Source organism: Temnothorax nylanderi, unplaced genomic scaffold (assembly GCF_030848795.1).
Source record: "Temnothorax nylanderi isolate EJ_2023f unplaced genomic scaffold, tnyl_v1.0 TNYL_tig0017_pilon, whole genome shotgun sequence".
Classification (NCBI taxonomy): Eukaryota; Metazoa; Arthropoda; class Insecta; order Hymenoptera; family Formicidae; genus Temnothorax; species Temnothorax nylanderi.
The window spans coordinates 2144437-2169716 of record NW_027249079.1 but is presented as its reverse complement, the minus strand read 5'-3'; the positions used below and the strand labels follow the sequence as shown (position 1 = coordinate 2169716).

At 46.0% G+C, this 25280-nt stretch overlaps 1 protein-coding gene across 1 annotated transcript in view; it reads right to left on the bottom strand.

Annotated features, from left to right (window-relative positions):
• Positions 1-6664: 6664 nt before the first annotated feature.
• The window catches only part of Delta (uncharacterized), a 42361-nt gene continuing 23745 nt past the window's right edge, over positions 6665-25280 (bottom strand). The window contains exons 4-6 of the mRNA XM_071699270.1: positions 23897-24148; positions 17498-17558; positions 6665-12138 (exon numbers count right to left, since the gene is read on the bottom strand). Coding sequence (XP_071555371.1) covers positions 10167-12138; positions 17498-17558; positions 23897-24148 — 2285 coding nt within the window. The 3' untranslated portion in view covers positions 6665-10166. The remainder of the gene's footprint in view (positions 12139-17497; positions 17559-23896; positions 24149-25280) is intronic.

Below are 25280 nucleotides of genomic sequence, written 5' to 3'. Positions count from 1 at the left end.
TTATTGTATACGCGAGATTGTAATGTGGATAACTGTAAAAACAGATGAGACGATGAGGCGCCGCGGGATGTTAGCGAGATGATATCGACAGACACGAGGAAGTCGTCAATCCCGACATATTATGCACGCGCCGCGGATTGAAATGGACCCAAGACGCTAACTCGCAATGACGCGTCAGCGTTAGTTTATTCTCCGTTATGCGATATATCCGGATTGTGTTGAATTGATTTTAAGAGAATGGTGCAATGTGCGCGTTATAACGAGAGGCTGCTTATAATTTTGAATTTTTCGGTAAGTCTTGTATGCGATGCGATACATTTTGCTTTTTTTATGCAACGTCATTCCTTCAATCTTATATAGGTCGCATTATCGTCGACGTATTCGTCGCGACGATTCTCGATCGCGCGCACGGCGATCGGCGGTTTCGCGAGGCCGAAATACCATTTCCTCGCATCTGGCACCGAGCGGGGTCAAAAGGTAGCGAAGCGCCGGCGGGTCCGGTGCGGGTTCTTAACCGCGGTCGTAAAAAGGCGCGCGGAGGCCTCGAGAGCTCTGGCCTCGCGGTGGTTTCCGACGCGCTATAGAGGCCCCCTCTTCCTCTTCCTCTTCCTCGCCGTACAGTACAGCGTGAGTCGTTAATGACTGCGCGATGCGCGACTCCCTTCCACATAACGCTAATCGATTGCTATTGATAATCGTTTGTTGTTAACAAGTAAGTGAACTACGATTTTCTATAATGTTCGTTAAACTGGCCAAGTGTGATCGGACTACTGTAGAGTGACTAAAGCGAGTATTACGCTCCATCTTGTTTGGAATAATGGAATAATTTTATATGAAACAGAAAGAGATATACTACTGTGCAAAATGTTTTTACCGAAACACGTTATTTTTCATACACTCTATAAGTATAAAGAATACATTGTAGCAACATATCCTACGATTTATCCAAAATTTTTTTTAAAAGATGGAATTTAAATATTTTTTAACTAAAAAAGGCATAGGTAACATAGGTTGTGCAATTTGGAAATTTAATTTCAATAAGAGACCCTTTGTGGCTTTCAATTTTCAGCTTACGTGTTTTCTGTTAAATACATAATACGTTTAACATCTAGACATTTATCTTTATACCTCCGGTTGTTGGTGTAAGCTATGTTTTAGACGAGTCCTATTTTATCGCGACTTTACTGAAAGAAGACGTTCTGTTGGACGTTCTGTTGGAGGTATCATTAACGCGTCGCGGCGTACACGCTGCGCTCGTAGAATGTAGGTAAAGCCGGCAGCGACGGTGGTAGACCGTTAAGACTCGATCGTTTAAACATACGACAAGAAAGGGGAATAGCAGGAGGTGGAAGCGGGGGCGAAGGAGACGGCAATGGAGGAGGAGGAGGTCGGAGTCGTGCATACTTTGCGTGAAGGTGTGTGGAGTTCCAAATGTCAGCGGAGGATCGCTTCGCAGGAACGGACGTGTGCGAGTGAACGTTACGGCCGCGTTACATTGAGAGAGCCAGAGAGGTGCCTTCACCCTCTCGGAAAATCCTCTGTCGACCACCTACGCGCGCTTCTCGCCCATAATCATTTTCTAGAAATTACTGTTACGGCGATCTCTCTCTCTCTCTCTCGTAACGGACGAGATGGACTGCGAAGGTGCGATTAAACGCGAATGCGAAAGACGCCGTAATATCTTCAGCAAATCGCGCGATTTTAATTGGTTACTTTAACGTTATCTCTTTTTTCGTAGCGCAATTAACTCATGTTATTTAATCATAAAATCATATACTAGCAATTAATTGACTACGGTAACTCAATTCATATTATGATTCTATTCAGTTATCAGTGGAAACACGCAAGTTAAAACTGAAAAATGATTTAGAGATATCGGAGTCGGAGAGATAAGGCTATAATACACAAAATGCATAGCGTAGCATAAGCATAGCACAAGACCGCTGGACCAATGAGCATCCAGCATAATGTCGCCATATTAATTTACGTAAGATGCTCATTGGTCCAACGGTCTTATGCTATGCTTATGCGACGTTATGCATTTTGTGTGTGACGGCCTATATTCGTGCTGTACATACGATTCGTCCGTAATTTACGAAAACACGATCGACGCGACTGCGGTATCGTGGGACAGCGAAGCTATCGAATGTCGAACGACCGGCGACAGCGCGGATTTCCGTTTGTCGATCAAAACACAACATACAGACAATCAGCGAGCGGGTCCGGCTCGATCGGCCTTAAAAAGGCCCGAGGTACGAGTAAGCGATTTGCGCGAGCGGACGAGCAAGCGACGATAATGGACCGGATCGTCGATTCGTATGTTACATCGTCCGCCACCTGCACACGCAGCGAGAGAAAGAGAGAGCGAGAGAGAGAGAGAGAGAGAGAGAGAGAGAGAGAGAGAGAGAGAGAGAGAGAGAGAGAGAGAGAGAGAGAGAGAGAGAGAGAGATTGCCGCCCGGTACCATAGTCGAATCGTGGGAATCGTCGGATTACATCCGCCCAATTAATTTTTTCGCCGGTACCGACCCTACGGTTTCGCATGGCGTTCCCGATCCCGAACCGAGGGAGGAGAGAAGAGGAGAAAGAGGAGGCTACTGCCGCTGCTCCCGTTTTGTTTTTTATGCGCGCTCGTTTAACTCGATTATGCCGCGGGATGCGCCTCGTAACTCGTAACGCGACCTGGGTGCAATGCAGCAGCTCCATCCAGATCGTGCGTGCGTGTTACGTAGGTATTACGTCGATCCGGCGACGATTAGACGAGGAAATCGCCGTTGCTGGTTAATAAGACTAGTCCCCTCTAGATGCGGCCTCGGGGGGCCGCACTTGTGACTTTAAAAGCGAAAGTTCGATTAACGGCAACCGAGTAATTTTCGATAGACGCGCTATTACTGAGCCAAGGGTGAAAATTCAAGCCGATTATTTCCCACTGAGAAAATTTTGCCGCTCTGCTCGCATCTTCTCCGGGAGTACTGCACATGAATAGTCATCGCTCACAATTGTGGATAAGAAAATACCAAAGCTGAAAGATCACGAAGAGATCACTCGCATTATTATTTTCTCTTCGTTTATATTTGCAACTTTCTTCTTAAATAATTTAACATTTTACTATCGCTACGGACCGTTAAGTAAACTCGCAGCTGAGGTTGTACTCGGGGAGGAAAAAAGGAGCAGCGGCTCGTTTTTTTTCTCGCGTGCGCGGGTCGCGCAAGTTCGAGAGAACGCAACGTGCACCGCACACGCGTGCATATTGCCGCGGCGCGGCGTGATGCACAAGTGCGAAAAAGTAAGAGGCCACGCGCTCGCGCACACGCGTACGCGGTAAACTCGTCTCTCTCTTTCGATTCCGTATGTCTTTCGAAGGACTTTCACTTGCCCTCCGCTTTGGTGCACATCGCCGAGTGCTGAGTTTACGAGCACGTGAGGCGGCACTGAGGCACCGAGCATATATCCTCCTCTTCTCTCCGCCTCCGACTCTTGTCTTGCCTCATCTTCACCTAGAATGAATGCATCGATGGAGCGACGGATTTAAACCAGCTATGGGTTCAGCTTACGAAGAAAACGAGCCGCTTCCGCCTGAAACGAATAATAATTAATATTAGAAAAATATATTTTCAAGATACTGCAAAATCTCTCTCGTGGCACTGGAATTATACAGAATCTTTATTCTATTAATTCAATTTAACATGATGTACATACAAATTTGCGAGAATGTTTGTATACTTACGTAGTTTGATCAGGATGTTGTTTTATTGGTATCCGATCTTACAAATTTGATCAAATTTCTTCCACTGCAAAATGACATGTATTGCTCTAGAACTCTAGGCTACGTTTTCGATATAACCGAAGAAATTCTTAAATAACTGTTGAAACTAGAGATAAATTTCGTATCGATTCGCGCGGAGAGTCCCACCCAAAAAAGGCAAAGACAAACGCAATAATTTCGACGCCAATCATAATGTCCGTTGACAGCTATCACCGTGTATGACACGAAGTAATTTTTCAGGTCGTTGCTTCCGATCGGCATCCGGCGCCACCGATCGGACGGAGGCGCCAAATTCTGTCCTACGATATGGATGATGTCGATGGTGTGTAGATGTGGTTGGCGTCGGTATGGTTAGTTTTCGTGGTCATTGAAGCGCGACGGGGATCGCGAAGGGCCGGTCGTAACCCTATCCCTGATCGATGGCGACAGTTTGCGACGGTCTGTCGGTTCTCTTCCTACCGTAATTCGGCGCTTTCGCCTCGTTGCTTTTCGATAGATTGGAAGAGACATCGCGCCTCTACGCGATGAGATAAACTCCAAATATATACCGCACGGTTTTCGTATTTTCGTATCCATTTTATCAGTCGCGATTCTTGGACGTAAAATAATGTTAAATTTGTTAATACGAAAAGATTTATCTTTACTTTGTTTATTATATATAAAAAACCCTCTCTCTTCTACAACTCTTAGCTATAGCATCAATTCATAAACATTCATCGACCAACAAGGTGAACTAAACGAGCAACGATTTCGCAAATTGGCGTCTCTTTAATACACCTCCTAGAAGAAGAGGCGGTGCTCGAGTTTCAAGTCGATCGTGACCAGCATCAGCGAGACGAAATCGTTACTCGCATTCGCTCACAACAAACTATATAAATTTCGCGAGATGAATCGCGATCAACGGCGGCTAAGTATCCAGTCACCTCTTCTGCCAGAGGGAAGGAGGGATAGATGGGAACGAGGCTAAAACGAGCAAAGTCGATGGGACTGGATAGAGCGTTGTCATCGGGAGACAGGACGAGGGTGTGTAGGAAGATGCAGGAGGGAGAGAGAGAGAGACTAAATGACACGAGAGAGAAAGAGAGGTAAGACAAACATGAAGAATGCCACGGCAATCGTAATGGGTTTGCAGCAGCGGCAACGGCAGCAGCGGTAATAACCATCGCGTATATAACGACACGATGAATCGTGGGTAGCTCTCGGCCGATGGACTCGGGACTCGGGGCCTCTCGACGGCTTTCACGAGGTTCCCCGGTTTCTGTCCGTGGTGTACCGAATGCACGATCCTTCCGAGCTTGATTACTCGAACCCTTTTACCACGAAGATGGGCAACGAGATCGTCATGAAGGGATCTTCTCGCCGCATTCCAATAATGATCATATAATTCCTCTTATCATTACATAATTATTTATTTATTTTCAATTAAAATACCTCGCGTAATGCGTAAGATAATATCGAATCGGAAATTATTTATTCGAGGCTAAAATATGTATATCGACATATCGTGTAATAATACGTGAGATGAAAATTATTTTATTTGTTGAAATTAAAGCGCTACGAGGAACGACAGTTTGGACTATTCCGTTGCCATTAAGAAAATGGGTTAAGCAATACCCTTCTCACACTTGTACGCGTACGAATGAACACGCTCTTTAACGTTCGCAATTAGCAGGCAACGATCACGGCAGTGCGTCGCCTGATGTTTACAAACGCTCCGTGTTTTACACAAGAATGCACGAGGGATACTTCGTTATTAAGATTATACGGGTGTGACATCCAATTTTACCACGTCATGTTTCTCTTTCCCTCGTATCAACTATCGCGTTTCGGAATCGGCATTACCTCCGTAAAAGTCATCTTCCTTTTGAAATTGTCAGAACTTGGATATATTATAATTGATAGAATCCTGGCTCTTCCTCAAAGAAAGAGTCCTCGATATCTACATATTTTTCCAACTTTACGATTTCTTTGTATTAATAGATTTCTTTTTAATCCAATACTTTTCGCGTTGATTACTGAAGGATGGTACGCATCATCGTTAAACAGCAGGACTAGTTTCAATCTCTCGCATCTCGCATCCGGAAGAGACGGCGCGCAATAGCGAAATATCGAATCCGAGATGTGCAGCGCGAGCAGTTACACAGTTACATAAAGTTGTACGGCTTATCATAAAGTTGTATGGCGATATCTCTCTCGCATCATTCCGCGATGATGCGATTTTCTCTTCGCGACTTTGATTCGTTTGACGTCGTCGCCGTTTAACCGGGTCCTTTCTCCCGTCGATCTTCCCACAAGCAGCAGCAACGCGAGCTTTCCATGCCGAGCTCTCGTGAGTGCAATGCTGGCACACCGACGCGACGCAGCCTTTGTCGTCGTGCGATGTATTTCGTATCCTGCCTCCTTAAGCGCTGCTCGTGACGACGACGAACACAGAAATAGCGACGAGCCGGTATCGGCCTGGCCTCGAAAGCGCGCTCGATGGGTGACTAATACAGTGTCCTGGAATTAAGCGCTTCCCACGGGAGCTAAATTCTAGTGATTTAAAATTCTTTTCTGTCATACTGAATTATGATATTAGAAGCGAGAAGTCACGTAGATATTTTTCTTGTATTATATGCATTGAAATAATGAACAAAAAGCTTATGTTATTTGTTTACCTGAATCAAAGTGAAGAGTTGAAGACTACTTTTAACAAAACATCAACACAAATTTCAACCGCAAAGATATTTTTAAAACTAGAGATTTATTCTGATTTGCGAAGATTAAAGAAATTAATTATTAAAATCCTTTTTGAAACATCTTATATTATGTACGTTAAATCGTGTACTCACAACACGATCAAATTTTTATTACGTAACGAGATTAAAAAGGAAGCGGGAGAGACGAGAAATACGAGAGCTCATTTTTTAATGTATCATTATTAATCGTCCACTGTCGTTTGCGTGACATCGTTATATTGACAATTCATCTATTTACACGTTTCATATTAATAATAATATTAATAATTAATAATAATCGCAATTGTATAGTCCTACTACAAATATACAGATGTGCTGCGTGTATGTCAGTGTATGTATACGCTGTGTGCATATTATCTTCTTTCTGTTTTATACAAAAACGGGGTATGGTACGCCTGGGATAGTCTTTACAATCTTCGTCAATGCCTCGTCGCGAACGAAAGGCCACTATCAGCGGAAAGCACTATTTTCCTTTTTCTCGCGAATACGCATCGCTGGTACAAAAAAAAATTAATTCTAATTCGAAAGTCTAAAAGTTTGAAACGTCGTTGAAAGAATCTAATTGGGAGCGGGACAAGGGGATAGACGGATGGGAATGATGGAGACTGTTCAACGATAGCGAAACGTATCAAATCGTCCGAAGGAGTGTAAGTACAAAAAATGACAACAGCTTTATTACACATCGTAATTCGTACAATATAATCTCGCATTTACACGCACGTGTTTCTCGTTAATTTGGAGTCTGTACGCGCGCGACGGCGGCCGTCAGGGGATCAACGGGGGTGAAGGAAAGGATTGGAAGATGGAAGCCAGATGGGGATTGGATTCATCGCGATTCTTTGATCGAGCCGCAGATGTCATCGTGGATATGGTCGCTGTTATATAAAATAAAGCGTTACCGATTACGGTACACATGACTGTCACATAATCATCATCACAAAGCAAAAGAAACACCCTGTTTGCGCCACCGCGCGCGAACGAGACCCGAAAATAAACCTGACTTAGTCGGTACTTGCATTTCGTTTATTTAATTATCATTATTTCGTAACAGGAACATCATCGAATCTTTGTTCGCTACAATTCTCTCCCTCTCTTTCACTCGTCCACTCTCTCACTCACTCTTTTTCTCTTCGTACATTACACGCGCGTTTTTAACGCGATAATATCGTCATCACTGTCATCGGCGTACTAATCGCCATTTATTTATTTTTTTTTACGCCGTGTAAAATCGTCATCAGCCGTCATAAATAAATAATTGTCATAATCGACCGTGCAGCATCAACATACAATAATCGTCACTTATCTATCACGCATTCATGGGCGAAGTCAGCGAGCGTTCCATCGAAATAAGCGCGGCTAATGGCGGTGAAAATGATGGAAGTTCTGTAAACCGAATTGTTTCTTGTTTCCTGATCTTTCTAGATTTTTTTTTCACACGAATGAACGCGGACAACACGATTTGATTATTTCACGGATTCGTCCGTCTGGCGCGAATAAACGCGGAAGAGACGACCGAATCCGCCGAAATCTTAATTTTAATCGCAGTTCAAACGCCAGTTCCTCATCGCTTTCCGGAAGTATAAATCCTAGAAAGAGACAATGCGAGAATCCACAAGATATCTAAGAAAAAGACATCTGAAAGATTAGAATGTTCTCTTTTAAAGAAGTGCTGAACTTTCGAATGTCCGAATTATCTTTTAGACATCTCTGCGAAATATTCTCGTTGTTCGGGAAGAGAAGTTTGCGCTACGATTAGATGTAATCGATGAGCATTCAATCCGACGTTCTCTCGCGCGACGATGATCGCTTGATTTCTCTTTCGATTCGCCTCTTTAGCCGATTTCGATGCCAAATCACTTCGGAACAAATCGCATCCTCGTCGAAACGCTGTCGACGACGCCGGATATCTATTATCTCTCACTTCATTGTTCATTTATATATATTTATTTTTATTTATTTATATATATATCTCTATATATATATATATATATTTGCATAATTTATACACATCCGTTCGTCTTTTCAGTCGTACGTAGCGCAAACAATGTCTCGTCGAACGGTACACGTCGTTTGTGTAGTGATTATAGGATTCGTAGAAAATTGATGATTTTTTTTCAACGAAGTAAAGCCAACGCTACGCGATTTCTTTGGAATTTTTCAAATTAATGAATAAATTTCTCACTATCATATTCCCCTAGATACAAGTTGGGTTGAATTCAATGAAAATATGTCAAAGAATTTACAGGCTTCGCATGAACGGGCTTTCTCTTCTTGCAATTACTCGATATTTTTTTTATCTTTTTCTACGAAAACTATCTGCCTAACTATCGCATCGTTCAATTTTCACATATTAAGTTTATTCGAATTATCGCGATGGAATGACGACGTTTTCGGATTAAGAGGACGGAATTTTCTTAAGAGTCATGCGTCGCTTTCCATCCTTCCTTCCAAACGTTCCTTTGAGCCGGTTGAAAATTGGCGTGCAAAACGAATGTTTAGAGGAGCATTCCTCGACCAATCGGGGTTATCCCTGAAATGGAGAATCCCAAAAGGTCGAGGGAACGTTTCCTTTGAAGTGTCATTATAAATAATAATTTTCATGCTTTTCATCGCTGGACGTCATTGCCACTGTGACAAGCGGAAGTTCATGCGTCGGTATTTTTTTTCTGAGAAAAGGAATGCTTTGTAAAAAAAAAAAAGGAAAAAAAGAAGCGATGTTACATGAAACATTAATTCCGAATACGAAAAGACGACGTCGTTCCGAAGATGCTAATCCGTCGTTAAACTTTCTCGCTCGCAATCACACATACACATGCTCTTCTGCACACATGCTCATCCATTTTCACACGCACACGAATAATATACACAAAAAAGATCTTTCGCTGTCGTATTCTTGCCCCGGTCGGCAGCTCGATCACGCAAATTCGAAAAAGAACTAATACCGAGAACAATGATAATGCGACACGATGCAATAATATTAATAATAATAATTAATAGCAATCAGTAATACAATAAGTAAATAACAATAATAATAAATTAGTTCTGTACAGAGTTTCACTTTCGAGCACGATATAATATTAATACCTAAGGATGGGTCGGCGGCTGCCCAAGGAAACCGGCCGACCCCCACAGCATCGCGTTAATTCTTCTCCTTGTCTCTGTCGCCTCTCTCGATCAGCCCCGATCGAACGTCTTCGGTCAGTCCGTCATCGCTCTCGTTCCAGTATAATAGGGACGACGTACACCCGTGGCTGGTAAAACTGGCCGATGCAACGCGTATTTCTCCCCGAAACGATGATTCAATCGCGGAGTCCCACCGGCGACTAGCGGCGCCAATCGCTCATGCACAAGTACTTCGCAAAAAGATGTAATAAAAATTTATATATATATATAAAAAAAAGAAAAAAAGAAATAAACACCCGGAGGCATCCGAGACGAAGGCGTCGCCGTCCCGGAGGGTATATATCGCGGTGGCGCCGCTCGAGAAAAATCGAAGGAAATCGAACGGGGTGGTCTGTCAATTTACGCGCACGGAGAAAACAAGATCCACGATTCGCACACGCACACGCACACGCACTGGCTCTATTTCTTTTTTTCTCTCACGCACTCTCTCTCTTTCTCTCTATCACTCTAAATGGGGGGAATCCAACATCCCGAAGTCTACTACACTTCCGTCGCGAGCGTCGCCGCCAGCGTGGCGTCGTGCCTGACGTAATGATCGTCTATCACGTACACACCGCAATTGCTGTTGTCCGTGGCACCGCCACCGCTTCCCGGTGGACCACTACTACCACTACTGACGACACCGGCGCCGTTGGCTTCCGATATCGTCGTCGGCCTCTTCATCAGCGCTGCTTCCGCGGCGCAACAACTGTCCGCCGCATTGCCAGGGGCAAATACGGACGACCTTTTGGCACTCTCCAGGACCCCGATACCGAAGCCTAGGCCGAGACAGTCCTTCTCCTTCTGGAAGAGGTGCGCGGACGCCCGGTGGGCTGCAGCCTCCGTGTTGAGCTGTTTCGTCGTCCTTGTTGTCCGACCGTCTTGCAGTACTGGCTCTGGCTTATAACCCGAACACGAACTATCCAACGTCACATCAGTCTGGAACGACGAGTCTAGGTCGTCCTGTCGCGACGCCACATTGTTGACACTTTTACTTGCCGTCCAGGTGTTCTTAATCATGTGCGCGTCGCCGGTGCCTAGGGCGCAAACGCTACCGCCGCCAGTGCCGATCAGGCCGCTACCGGCGCTGCCGAGGAGACCGCCGACGCTGCCAATGCCATTGCTTCCGACGCCGATGGTACTGGCGCTGCGTTTGCTCATGCTGCTGTGCACCGCGTTTCTCTCGTTCTGTAGCCTCGCTTCCTCGTCTGCCTTTGCTTGCTCCCGCTTCTGTCGTCTCTTCATGCACATCACCGCGACCGCGGCGAACAGCGCAAAGGCCGGTACTGCGGTGGAAAGAGTCGCGATCATTACGAGGTGTTCCGTAGTCAAGCTGGTCTTCCTGGAGGCGACGTGCTTCGATAAATTTCCGGGCCAATGGTTGTTGCCCGAGGACGGTTCCGCCAGCGGCACGTTCGCGGGCGCGGACGGTGATGCGATCGGCGGTACCACTGCAACGCCGGCTTTGTCGCTGCAAGTGTCGCCGTGCCAATCGTTCGGACATTCGCACAAGAAGCCATTGACGCGGTTCCGGCATATGCCGCCATTCTGACACGGTGCGCTCCGGCATTCGTCCACATCGACGCTGCAGTCCTTGCCGGTGAAACCGGGCTTGCACGTGCAATGATAGTCGTTGGTCCCAGAAATGCATCTGCCTCCGTTCGCGCACGGTTTCGCCAGGCAGTAGTCTACCTTGTCCTGGCAGAGCCTGCCGACGTAACCCGGTATACATTGGCAGCGGAAGCTGTTCACCTGGTCCTTGCAGGTGCCGCCGTTCAGGCACGGATCGCCCTGACAGTCATCCACGTTGATCTCGCAGCGCTCGCCGGTGAAGCCGGCGAGGCACGTGCATCGGTAACCGTTGATATGGTTCGTGCAGGTGCCGTTGTTCGCGCAGGGATTCGGCGAGCATTCGTCGACCTGCGATTCGCAGTCGGTACCGGTGTAGCCGGGCGGACAGCGGCACACGTAGCCGCGCAGAGAGTCGTCCTCGCAGGTGGCACCGTGTCGGCAAGGCGAGTCCCGGCAAGATCGCGTCGTGATCTCGCAGTGTCGACCGCGCCAACCGGGTGGACAGGTGCAACGATAGCCACGGCGATGTTGCTGTCTAGAGGACGACGATAACTCGGTGCCATTGCCGTTCACGTAGCTCACAGACGGCGACTCCGTCATCGTGCAGGTACCGCCGTTCAGGCAGGGCTTCGAATGACAGTCGAAGAGCGGCGTCTGGCACTCCGTACCGGTGAAGCCTGACGGGCACGAGCAGGTGTATGAGCCCTGGCCGGTGTTGAAGCAGGTGCCGCCGTTCATGCACGGCTTATGATTCGTGCAATAGTTGAGATCTTGGTTGCAGAACAGTCCGCCCCAGCCTTCGTCGCAAGCGCACTCCCAGGGCTTTTGGCAGGTACCGTGGAGGCAGCCCGGGTATCGAACGCACTGATTGCACAGTGAGCCCTTCCAGCCGTTGTGACATCTGCAACAATACGACAGGACATGGCTCTTTAGCGATGCTCGGATGCTCGCGCGCGATACGATAAAATAAGAAACAAATCGAAAGCCTGACATGTATCATATCTATCTACAGTTGGATACCACCGGCAGAGTAAATGGATGACGAAGGATGGATATGTCACGGTTTCCACGAAAGCTGAATCATCCTCGGAGATAAATCATTCTCTCCCTACTAGCTGTATATATTATCGGATCCTGTCAGGACAGTGCCCAGCGAGATTGGCGCTTGGATGGATGACCCACGCGTAGTTTGTATTATTAGGTTTGGTTAGACCATCGTAGCCGTGTTTTGACAGAGATCCAATCGTGAAACGAAGTTTGGGTCTGCGTACTTCGATATTCGAGTCCCTCCCACCCTCTTCTGTCTTCCGTCCGTCACGAGTTTCGAGAAGAGTTTCACCGGTGATGGACAGAAGGCAGTCATGGGTGCAAGAAGAGGATCGACGAAACCCCGTGAACGAGGAGAGCTCTTACGAGAGGAAGAGAGAGAGAGAGTGAGAGGGAGAACAAAGAAAGGACAGAGGTCGGCGACGACGCACCGAATGATGTGTATGTGTATATGCGGCAGGAAGACGAGAGAGGAAAGGATGGCACGAGGACTTCTCGGTCGAGTCGCGAAGGAAGAAAAGATTCGCGGTTTGTACGCGGAGGGGAGGATAACCGGCAAGAAACAGGAAAGAGGGGGAGGCAACGTACAACGACATGGAATATCTTAAAAGTGGATAAAACCGATAGAAGAGAAAGAGAGAGAGGTAGAATGAAATGCCTGGTGAAGGGTGAGAGGGTGGCATGCCAGGAGATGAGGATGATACGCTGGTCGGCCATTACATTACGTGCGGGGGTTATGCCTCACGAAGGTATGAAGGAGAAAGAGAGACTAGGACAGACAGAGATAACGAAAGAACGAGAGGTGGAATGAAAAGAAGATGCTACATGTGTGTGCCCTGTGAAGTGTACACACACATATTACAAACACATATGCATATACAGAGAAGCAGCTTCAATGTGTGCATAGAGCACACACGAGCGCGTTGAGAAAAAGAGAGAAGGGATAGAGAAGGGACCGAAGGTGGCGCGAACGGGAAGAAGCAGTCATTGAAGGGTGGGGGACAGGGGGCCTGGGATGCGAGAGAGAGAGAGAAGAGAGAGAGAGAGAGAGAGAGAGAGAGAGAGAGAGAGGAGAGAGAGAGAGAGAGAGAGAGAGAGAGAGAGAGAGAGAGAGAGAGAGAGAGAGAGAGAGAGAGAGAGAGAGAGAGAGAGAGGGAGAAGAACAGCGGCGAGGAAGAGTTCACGGAAGAGAGAGGGAGATGCGCGGGACCGACGGGGACGGCGCGGCGTCGCGGAGGGAGCAGAAGAGTAAGAAGGAAGGTAGAAGGGGGGGAAGTAGAATTCTGACGGAGCGGTGGGGGATGAGTCGTCGAGTAGTGTTCCCACGGTTCGAGCCTCGGCACAGCCGTTCAGTATGCGGGTCAAGGAAAGGTTACCCTCCCCTGTGTGCGTGCGTGCGCTCGCGCGCGCCTGCTCACGGTGCCCCACACTATCGCATGTATCCGCATGTATATACGTCACTACACAGTCGCTCTCTCGCTGTGACTATCGTGGTCAGAAAGAGATAGTGAGAGAATAAAGATATGGGGAGAGAAGGGGAAGAGAGACAGGTAGAGAAAGATGAACGAAGAGCCGAAGAAGAAGCAAGAGGAAGAGATGGCAGAGGGAAAACTGCAGCCGTGGACGTTGCATGACTATACCATTAAGTCCTATGTACAAAGTAAAAGAGAGAGTGAAAGAGAAAAACCGTCGCGAACTAAGGGGAAGAATAAGAGAGAGAAGGAGAGAGGGGCGTGAGGAAGGGTAGAGAGACAGAAGGTAGTGGTAAAGAAAGAGACGAGAAGAAGACGAAACGGGACCAAAGGGGGTTGGAAAGTCAGCCGAACTGTGCCGCGCGGATTACTCGTGATCGTTGGTTACCGCGAGAGACGAAGGTGGAAGGTGTACTCCTAGGAACGTGTACTCCCCGAAAGAACGCCGGCGAGCGGCGTCCACGTGATCGCGCATTCTACTTTGCGGCTAGGCCGCAACAGAATCGCGACTGTGCCATAATTACCACCGGGGGATAGGTCATGCACCGACGAGGGCGAAGGGGAACAGAAGAAGGAAGAAGAGAAGGTAGAGGAGGAGGATTGGCTCTCCGGTCGGCTATGGAAATCTCGCGCGCATATCGGACTCGGTTAAATGTCTCTCTGAAAGAGACGAGAGAGGACGACTTCTCTCTCTCTCTTTCTCTCTCATCTTCTCTTCCTCCTCCGCCTCTCTTTGCGACTCTGTGCCATCAGATGCGAGGATATCGCGCCACGTTCGAGACGCGTTCGAGTGCGTTCTTTGACCTTTGCCTGTTGTTATGCGGCTATTTAAACGGAGTCGAATCGAAATAATGTCGCGAAGTGTGACAGAAAATCGAGAGATTTAATTTTGACGTTCACCGAGAAAAATGTAAAATTCTTGTACGTGCATGTGACTTGTACTTATATCACTGGGATATACGCACAGAATTTAAAATATAAATTCGTATAATGTTATACCAAATTCTAATTTTAATTCTCCTAAGGAATCAAATGTCGAAATATGACAGGTGTCTTATGGCTCTATCTTTTCTTCCTTGGATTTCCTTTTTTACGTTCAAGCGACGTCGTCCGATGCTCTCACCTCAAAGAGGCGAGAGATCGTAACCGTCGATGCATCGTCATCGGTATTCAGACATCACACGCACGCACAACCGCACGCGGGCTCCAAAATTTCAATGGGGCGTCCAACGACCGTGATTCTTCCACGTATCACGAGCGCGATATATCCCACGAGTCCGGCGAGGTCCGTCACCTCGAAACGATTGTTATCGTCCTTTCCGAGTATACGCGAATATACGCTATGCGACTGAAAACGAGCATATCGTAATTCCATTCCCGCAATCTATGTAATCATCTACGATCGGGGCGTGTAAAGCGGCATGCGTCAGCCATTGTCGCGTGCACGTGGAGTGCGATCAAGGTTAACGCCGATCAAAGTCCGTTACATTCATGTAATTTTTATTCATCGGATTCGAGCGTCGAGAATGATCTTAAGGTTATATAAAAAAAAATTTGCCCGTAACGAATGTGGCGTGTACGCGTAATGTGCGCGCGCGTAATTGACGTTCATTGCGTGCCATGCCATCATAATGACCGTATTAAAATGGTGCACGAAATAATAATACTCAACCAAGAGACACGACATACCATATACATGACTTACATCGCAAAGAAATTTTTTTACACAATGATTGTACAATTTATTAATTTTCTACAAGCTTGCGGAGTATTTATATAGGTATTCACGATATGATAAATTAATCATAAATACCTATATAAATTTTTGATAATAAAATTAATTGGTGAGTTTTAGAGAGCTGGAGCAATCTGAAATTGGTTCGCGAATTGTTTGGAACCGATTCGTTCTCCGATTTAATCGGCGATTTAATCGCCGATTTATATCGGCGTTATACGTGTTCTCGGTAGAGGCAGACACGCATAGTCTGCATAGTGCGTTCGCTGCCATCGCGAGAAACTCTCGATATTCATCGTCGGAGAACTCGCAACGGCGATGTATATTTCGCAGTGCGGGAAAATACATCGCCGTTCCTCCTTTCACAATCGTGCAACTTTGAGCCTCGCGACGACGGCACCAATTCTAACGGAGACGGTACTCGAAACGACTCGAGAAACGAACACTACGAAGGGAATGAGAGAAGCGAAAAATAAAAAATTGTTTAAATGCATTTTAAACGCGATACACAAAAAGTCGTGAGAAAAAGATTATAATTGAATAAATTATCGTTATAGAAAAGTCAGCTTTAAATTTATTTTCAAGTGGATTTGCTTGAAAAATCACGCGAGAACGAAGGGACCATGAATAAGGCACGAACGGCGAACTCGTAGCTGCGGCTAACGGGACAATTAACCCTGGTCGTAGAGTAATTAGATGATTGAGTTAACTCTAAAGCCGGGTTAACGCGACCAGGCGGAGATTTGAGCCGATATGTCAGCGCGACGCGATATGTTATAAAACGCGTGACATTCGCGAACAAGATTCGCGAGCCATCGTATTATTTAACTGCGATATATTTTGCATAAAAAAGAAGAAAAGGGAATAGTTTTGCAAATTTGTTGACGGATCTGATAAAATAAAATATTTGAAAATACTACCATACAATTTATGGAATGTCCTTGCATTTGCTGAAGAAAAGGAAAAGAGATTAGACTGAAACTATGCGAAGAACTTTAAGGAAACGCGGAAACGTCGAGGTATCCAGGAATTTTGCCAAACGGCGGATTAAATCGGAAAGTTCAATAACACGTCGGATGGCGAGCCAAGAAAGGAAAAGAAAAAGAGAGAGAAACAAAGAGGGAAAAAAGATGGTAAAAGTGGAAAAAAGGAAAAGGAAGAGGAAAGAAAGAGACGATAGAATCTGGAAAGAAAGAAAGAGCAAGAACGATTGGCACCTCGGAAACTGCCTCGTTAGAACGGAAAGCCAGCCGAGGAACTTCAAATTCCACTTCGTTCTTCCTTCTCGCTATATGTGCGCACGCTCATAAAAGCGTTACGAAAATATGCGTACGATAATATACAACGGGTGCGCACTTGTAATGCCGTCGTGAATGCACGCGCCGTAACAGGATTCTTAAGGGTGCGCGGCGCGTATGCGTCTTCAGTTAGCAGTAACATTACATTATACGGCACGCAAATGGAATTATTAATTAAAATTGTTGACTTTAAATTATTCGCAAAATGGAATTCGTTTATTATACTTTTGAACTTTATCCTTCTTCCTCAAACTTTTGCGATAAAATATGCAACACAGATCGACAACATGAAAAAAAAAACGAAATGAATCGTCAAAGATGAATCATCATCGGTACTTCTTCCAGTTGGAATTGTAACATCTCGCGAGGGAGAATGAAACGATTCTGGGATACTTTGTGTAGGACAGCGTTACTGGAATCGTGACGTGGATCCATGAGCTGCTGGCTGGCGTATACCTTTTCGAAACCGCGCCGAACGATAATTTACGATAGGTATGCGCGTAATTATTATCGCGCGTACATGCATACGCCGCGGCGGTGCATACAGAGGAGTGGATGCACCGTGTCGGGGCCCAGGAATTTAGTTGGCGGTTGTATGGGGCGGCGCAATGCACACATACACATACATATACACACACACACACACACACACACACACCACAAGCGCACGTGCAAGTATTAGGCGAATGCCGGCGTATGTATACTCACATGCATTCGTTGGGTCGATTGCAGTGTCCGTGCTGCTCGTCGCATCCGGGCAGGCAGCGGGCTGAAATGAGTAAGAAAAAATCCAAGAGGTTAAGGCAACTCTCGGCGAGAGGTCGATCGCGTCCCTCACGACTGCACGAGCGAGCGGTGAATACGGTGTATATACGATAATATACGTCCGATGGGGCATGCATACACGCGTACGGTAGTTCGTCCTTCTTTACATTTCGGGACATAAAATATAATACTTCTGTGCTGTAATTGTTCATGGCGTGTGATGCTGTAATTAGCGGTGATTAAGTTCGCAACAACCGAATAGTCCAACTGACCTCTGACTGACTGAAGATTACGTTTCATTTTTTTTTGTATTTCTAGCTTTATTTCTACGTTTGCACATTTATTATGAAATGTTCTTAATTTGATAAACTTTATCCTTTTTTATATCTAAAATGCTACAGTCATAATAATTAAAATTGAAAACGTTAATACGGGAAACGGAAGAATTAACAGGTGGTGGTACCTCACAAAAGACGCGTATTCCATTTGTTTATCGGGCGAGTAAACCACAAACGAATGACTCGGTCGAATTTGGGGGGGGGGGACGTGTGTAACGACACCCCGGATGCGGGCCGTTTAAAGGCGAGGCGAGCGACACGCATCACGCGCGGTATAGCGTTTGCTTCTCGTATCGCCTCGGTAACTAGTTGACTAATTTTCCTGCCGCATACGTAAACTCGATGGCTACCGGCCAACTACCGAGAGCACGAATTTCCCCTTCCTCACGAGAAAGCGGGGGTATTCGCGAACTAGACGACGCACATCGAACGATGCGTGACACAATTTCATTACCCTTGCGATCTATCGCTGGCATTCCGCGCCGCGTGTAAGTATGCGAGGAATCGATGGATTCACCCCGTTTAGATTCCTTCTTCGTCACCTTGTTAACTCTTCCAGGGAGACACGACAGCGCGATAACCGACCACGATTTCGCGTGGTCAGTTATCAACGCAAGCAGACAGGTTCGAAAAACGTTAAATCCAAAATTCATGTCTGGATACTAATGTATGGTGCAAGAAAGTTTATTAGAACAGCGTCATCAATCATGCCATTGTTATTATCACAGGGATTGAACTTCGTCAGTCTGATAAAACGCTCGATAAAAATAACGATTTTGCCAACGGCGTCGACCAGCGTCGAGACTAAAAACCAGGTTGGAAATCGAAAGGAAAAATCCCGGTATACGCTCGACGCCGGTGAATGAAAGGGTTGAGGGCGGCGGTTCGACGATTCCGACACGGTTCGGCGCGAAGCAGGGCCGGCGAGCAGGGCTAGCAGCAGCACGAGGGCCATGTGACCTTGGCACCGAGCGCAACGGCCCGACTCTCTTACTCGCCATGGCCGGTCGGATGGACGGACGGACGGACGGACTTCGGCACGGCACGGTGTGGCGCGGCGCGGCACGGCGCAGCGCGCGGTATAGCATGGCACAGGCCGAGCGCTAAGGAGTATGGTATTTATAGAGCGGAGAACGAGAGATACGACCCCCCTTAGCCCCGCCGTCGGAGCCGCCGCGATCTCTTCTCCTCGTGCCCTCGCCGGCCGTCGGTGTATCGTCGACGAACGACCGAATCGCAGAGATTCCACTGCGACCCTCCCTGCCTCCACCATTTCCTTCTCTCCTTCATCCTTTTCCCCTCAAGTATACCACCTTTTCGCCATACCGTTGCCGAAGAAGAAGAAGAAAAGGGAAGAAGGGTCCTTTTCTCCCTGGCGAGAGGAAGGAGATGCGACGGGGAGAAACCAGTGACTAAACAAATCTCGTAAGCCGCGACAAATCTTGCCCTTCGAGGATTATTTACGACCGATTTGTGGCCGCTGCGATTTTTCGAGATAAAACCTTGCGAGGTGGGCTATAAATTCGCCGTGTGTTCTCCTCCCGCGGAACGCTGATCTTCCAAGCCGACCAAAGTGTTCCGAGAAGAAGACGTCGAAGATCCTCCCGCATTTCATTCGACACGATATTTCAACGATGCGTTTCTCAAATTAAGCATTGTATAGAGTATCTAACAGAATATTGATATGAGCTCTCGAATGTAGCCAGCAATTAATAAAACGACGAGCAATTAAATTATATTTATATATAATACAACGAATTGCAAATTATATATCCCGCAGGGCTTTATGAAACACTGTAAACGATTGAAACTGGTTATTAGGTCAAGCTGGTAACGATGAAACGAAATAATAACAATTATTCGTTTCTATTTTAATGTTTGTAAATTTTACTGTCAATTGAAATTAATAATTAAACAATACTAACTAGCTTGTTTTCATTTCCATATCATCAAGCTGACCTAATTAATTAATTAATATTTACTTATCATATTTTGCTACATATTAACTATTACTTCATCACATATTTTAAATGTTAATTGAAATTACATTCTGATAATTGTGGACGTTGATGCAATTGAGGAACCGTTCGCTTTAATTTTAAAAATATTTTTTTAAATACTCAAACATACGGACAAATCTTAGTTTAGATATTTGCATAAAACAAACAATTAATCACAAAATTAATAATCTATATAGGTGATGAAGTTTGAAAAAATTATTGCGTGTAAATGGGTACAACCTATTGAATACTATATTGAGATCATATATATATTGAATAGCAGGTAACATACACATATAATGCATTCGCAAATGTCATTCTGAATGAATCTGCCGACTTTTGCACATCGGTTCTTTTAACGTCTGAAACGTCCTAAACAGAGAAAGAAAAAGAGACAAAGAAAGACATACGTAGCCACACAGCCCATTGATACACCGTACACCCCGAAGTTCTCTGGTTCCGCAACGTACTTATTGATTTTCTATCCACGGCCACAGATTTCCTTTCAAAACGGTCATCAGCACCGACCTCCCTTGGTGATAAAGCACTGTCCACCTTTTTTTCCTTCCTCAAAACCTCTTTCTTTTCCTTCCTGCGAGAATAATTGTCACCATCTTTTGCCACGCCTATATATATATACCTGCCGTATTGTGGCACACTACCTGCTAAATGTAGTCCACGAGATTACTTAGAAGTCAGATGAAAGAAGAACACCGCCACAATTTTTCTATAGGATATAAAATATAAACAAGATTTTAGTATTCAAAATTTTCGTTGACTCGTAAAATCACTTATAAGAGGATTATAAGAATTAGTCTTTTCATCGAAATTACATGTATTGTGATCAAGTTTTTAGGCAAAAACCGATACGAATTTTCGATTGAATAGCATATCCCTAAAGGTAGCTATTATTACTGCCTGCTTTATTTAATAATGATCTCGTTAAAGTCCAGGTCACTCTAAGCTAAGCCTATGCCACAATTGGCACGATTCGACTTGAAAAGTTCCGTCAGGTAGACCGAAAGATAAAAGGGGACATCGAAGGTACATTCGGAAAAGTGCTGCGTTGCTCGCAGAGGGGTAACAAAAACTGCGGGAATAAGAAGGGACGGAGGAAAGAGAGGGGAATAGAGGAGCCGGAATGTACGTGGACTGCGAGTGCGAGTAACAGGGCAGCTGTTAGTTAAAGCACCGTCCTCTCGATGCAGCTGTCAGGGCCCAACTCGCTCAGGCCGACTCGTTCGCGCGTTGCAGCTGCTCTCTCTGCGCGCCCGCCAGCAACCCCTATATAACGCTTACGTATCGGCACCCCCGAAAGAGTTCGACTGCTTGCGGCGTGCCCGATCGTCTATTCTCGACCTACCGACCGAGGCACCCCTCTCACCAAGGGGTTAACGGGATAGAGCGAGTTAACCCTTCGTCATACGCGATCGAAGCCGTTGCAGAGAAAGTGCATGTTCGGCAAAATGCGACAATTTGGTCGCGAGAATGTCCAATGACAAGTACTTTCTGGATATCAATTTAGATTAGACGAGGGGGTACGAAACCTTAGACGAATGGATGAGGAAAAATAGATGATAAAGCGACTCCGAGCAAGCAAAAATCATATTAACGCACCTACGACATCATTAATCTCTTCGGAAGGTGACAATTTTTACGTAAATCCATCTATGATTACAGTATCGTAATGATATAATCAAATTTCTGTACGACAATTTCTGTACTCTAGAAGATTAACACAAATACGTAAAAAAGATATATAAAAAAATGAAGAAAAATGCACTGTTAAGATTCGGGAAGATACAACGCGGAAGTAGCGAAATCGAACGCGAGATACGACCGTTTTAGCAGATTCCGAAGAAGTGAAAGTCCTTTTGTGTTCTCGCGAGACTCGTTCCGAAGGAGAGTCTGCCGTTCGTGATTTATATCGTCGTATTTCCTGACGTTTCGCGGCCGATTGCTCGTCGAGCGAGAGCGCGACAGTGATTTTGCCGCTTCTTGTTAGGCTGCATAATCGTGTGAAATATTGCGGTAGCGGACAATCGAGGTTTATTGCATATCGTTACTTTGGTAAATGCGTTTCGAAATCGATTTTCTTTTTACAGTCTCGTCTGTTTTACCAGCAGAAAAAGTGATATGAATTATAAGTCAAATGTCAATGAAGATCATTGGTTGTATTAAAAATTCTCTTAAATCCTACTTTTTCCAATATTGAAGAATGCGATACAAGTTCTAAAAAATTGTTCGAACAACTGACTCGTCGAACGATAGTCGAAGAATATCTACAAAATGAAAAGTAGTCCATTAGTAATCGACGCGCGAACTTTGTCGATCGCGGCGGCCCCGAGCACTCGGTGTCGAGTGCAACGACCGGGTACCGACGAGGCCCCACACACGGAGAGACTTCGCCTACGATCGATCTTTCACTTCGATCGGATTCGAGAAAGTATGGAATTCGGGAACCGAGAATTGGCATAAACGAAGAAAGCTCGTGGGAAAGTGGAAACCTCGAGGAATATGATCCAAGACGTAACGTATCGCTTCATACATTAATCTCGTAGGATTGAACAACGTTAACCTTCAATGTTGGAACAGATATTTTCTATGCGTAAAAACGTATAAACGAGATGAAAAACACGCTTATGATATTCATATTATCTTTTACACAAAAATGCAAGTTATAGATTATCTACTTTGAAATGATTTGGGATCACGTAATATCCTACACCATAATTTAAGTTATACAAACTCCAGTTCCAGGATTAAACAGACAGAATGATACATTGCTTTTTCCCGAATTTTTTTCTCACATTCCTCGCGAAATCTGAAGACGTTATTCGACGACACTTGGCGTGGTCGGAGAGCAACGGCTAGCTTTTGTCTGTTCGAACAATTCGACACAATCTGAAAACGAGTCCTGGATTCTTTGAATGAAAAGTCCCTTCCTCTGGTGAATAAAAGCACCTTTGTACGTACAGGTCGGACGCAGTCGGACACCAGGTGCGGATACGAACCTGTACGCATCAGAGGCCAGGAGCTTCGACATCGACGACTGTGACTCCGGTAACAGACACGACCGTTCCATCCGACTCGCGCGAAGTCTCGACCGAGTCTCGACGGAAAAGGAGAATGAAAGAGAGAAGAATGAGAGAAAGAAAGGTAGATCGTAAGAGAAAGAGAGAGAGAGAGAGCCACACACGAAGGCAGATTTCGCCCCCTTGCCTCCTTCGCTCACACAATCTCGGATCATTACACGTGCACACGGATTAGGTCGCTGTCGGCTCGCAGGTACGCGAGAGTGAAAAAGAGAGGGATGCTGCAGTCAGGCCGCGGAACGGAGAAGAGTAGAGAAAGAGAGCTCGGACGAAGGAGGGAGTGGAAGAGAGAAAGAGAGGAGATACTCGCGCACACGCGCGAGCCAAGCGTGGGAAGCTGCTGCACGCTTCGAAGTCTCGGCTGTGCCGCGCTGCAGCGCACCACCACCACCACCGACTACACCGGGTCTCTCCTTCGCGCGGCGAGACACCGGGCTTTGAAAGAACGTAAAGAGCGAGAGAGAACGCGAGGAACGGTTCGTTCGGCGAGCCGCGCCGGGCAATTCGCGAGAGTATCGTCGTTTACCGAGGTAGCGTGCATATTCGACGTCGGTAGGGATCGCGGAGGCAGCAGCGTTGCCTGTTAATAACCGCGTGCATCGCAAAATCCTTGGAAGAAATGCGGGATTGCGTTGAGAGAACGTAAAACAAGCAGTCTTTGATAATTCCCTAACGACTTTCGTAATCGCGTCACGATTCATTCATCAATAGTGATTAGCCGTTACTTAGTAGGTTCTTTTTAGCCTAAATGATTATCGTTACTATTACAAATTGAGAAAGACATATCGTCTGATGCGCGCGTGCAGTCGTGATAGAGAACGCGGAAATAAATAGCGGCCAGGGTGTCGCGCTACCGCTTAAAATACGGTGCGGTCATGAATGCCAGAATGATGAACATAATGTACTTACGGGTGTTGCAATAGTCGCCTTTCCAGCCAGTGAGGCAGACGCGCTCGCCGCTCGGACTGCAGCTATAGTGGCCGAAGTTGTCATCTCTCGGCCGGCATAGGTCCTCGCAACCCTTGCCGTAATAGTGCGGCGCGCAAGTCACCCTATATTCATACTTCATTTGCGAATGGGTGCTCTTGTACTCGTCCACGGTCCAGTCTGGCCCGACGTCCAGCCACTTCTGGGTGGTCAACCGCGTGATCAGTACTTTCTCTGAAAAAACCATAAGACCATGTTTCGTTTGAGTGATTTCGATATCAAGCTATTCAAACTTCCTTATAGTAATCTTATCATCTTATATGATATCTTAAATTGCAAAGTAAGGTATTATATATGTATATATATTTTTTATATTACTTTAGAAACATCGTATCGCTGTGATTATCATAGATACATCAGATATGCCGATAAAAAAAATGTAAATCGCCAAATTAATGATGGGTTCGCATCAGGTAACAATGAGACGCGATGTGATAGTAATTAGTCGACGCGATCAGCACTGAGGCAGAGCGACGAGGTGCACCGCTACACCCAATGATGCGATCGAAGTGCATCGGCCTCCGGGAGAGAGGAGAGAGAAGAGAGAAGAGAGAGAGAGAGAGAGAGAGAGAGAGAGAGAGAGAGAGAGGGGGGGGGGCAGACCGGACGTTCGTCCGCTATTGCTACTCTGTCGGCGGCACGCATCCGGCACAAAGAGAGTAAGCGAGTATACCACGTTGCGGCTCTGGGAAAGAGGCGTCCTTCCTTCCTCTCTCTTCCTTTCCTTCTCTCTTATCCTGTTCCTCTCTTTTTCTCTCACTTCAGTCTCGTCTTCGCCTCTGGTTCGTCTTCTCGTCCGGTGTCTCTACTCGCTTTCGTGTAAACGAATGGATGAGCGAACGAACGAGCGGAGGCTACAACCTTCCTTACACCAGGGCGCATTATCGTAATAGCTCCAACAGATTAGGATCCGGGGCTACGATCAGGTGCCCTACCGAAAAACCTGCATCTCACGGCACCGGTTTTCGGTGCACGCGCGTGTCCGTGCGCCTCGCTCTCGCACAGCCGAACCGGTAGCGTACCGGGGCCCACCGATTCCACTGCGGTCTATCTCGTGTAGTAAGATCAATAGCGTAGCCGTGAAGAGTCACGAACGAATCCCAGTGATTCGAAAATATTATTCAAAAATTATCACTGATGGATGAAAAGAGTATATGATAATAACTTAAACAACGACAGTTTAAAAACTCCTAAGTTTTCCGCAATCTGTGCTTCCATTATCATAGAAGGGGAATTACGCGATATCAATATTTTCCAAAATTATTATTATTATTAAACGCATCTAGAAACGCGATTACTAAAGTTA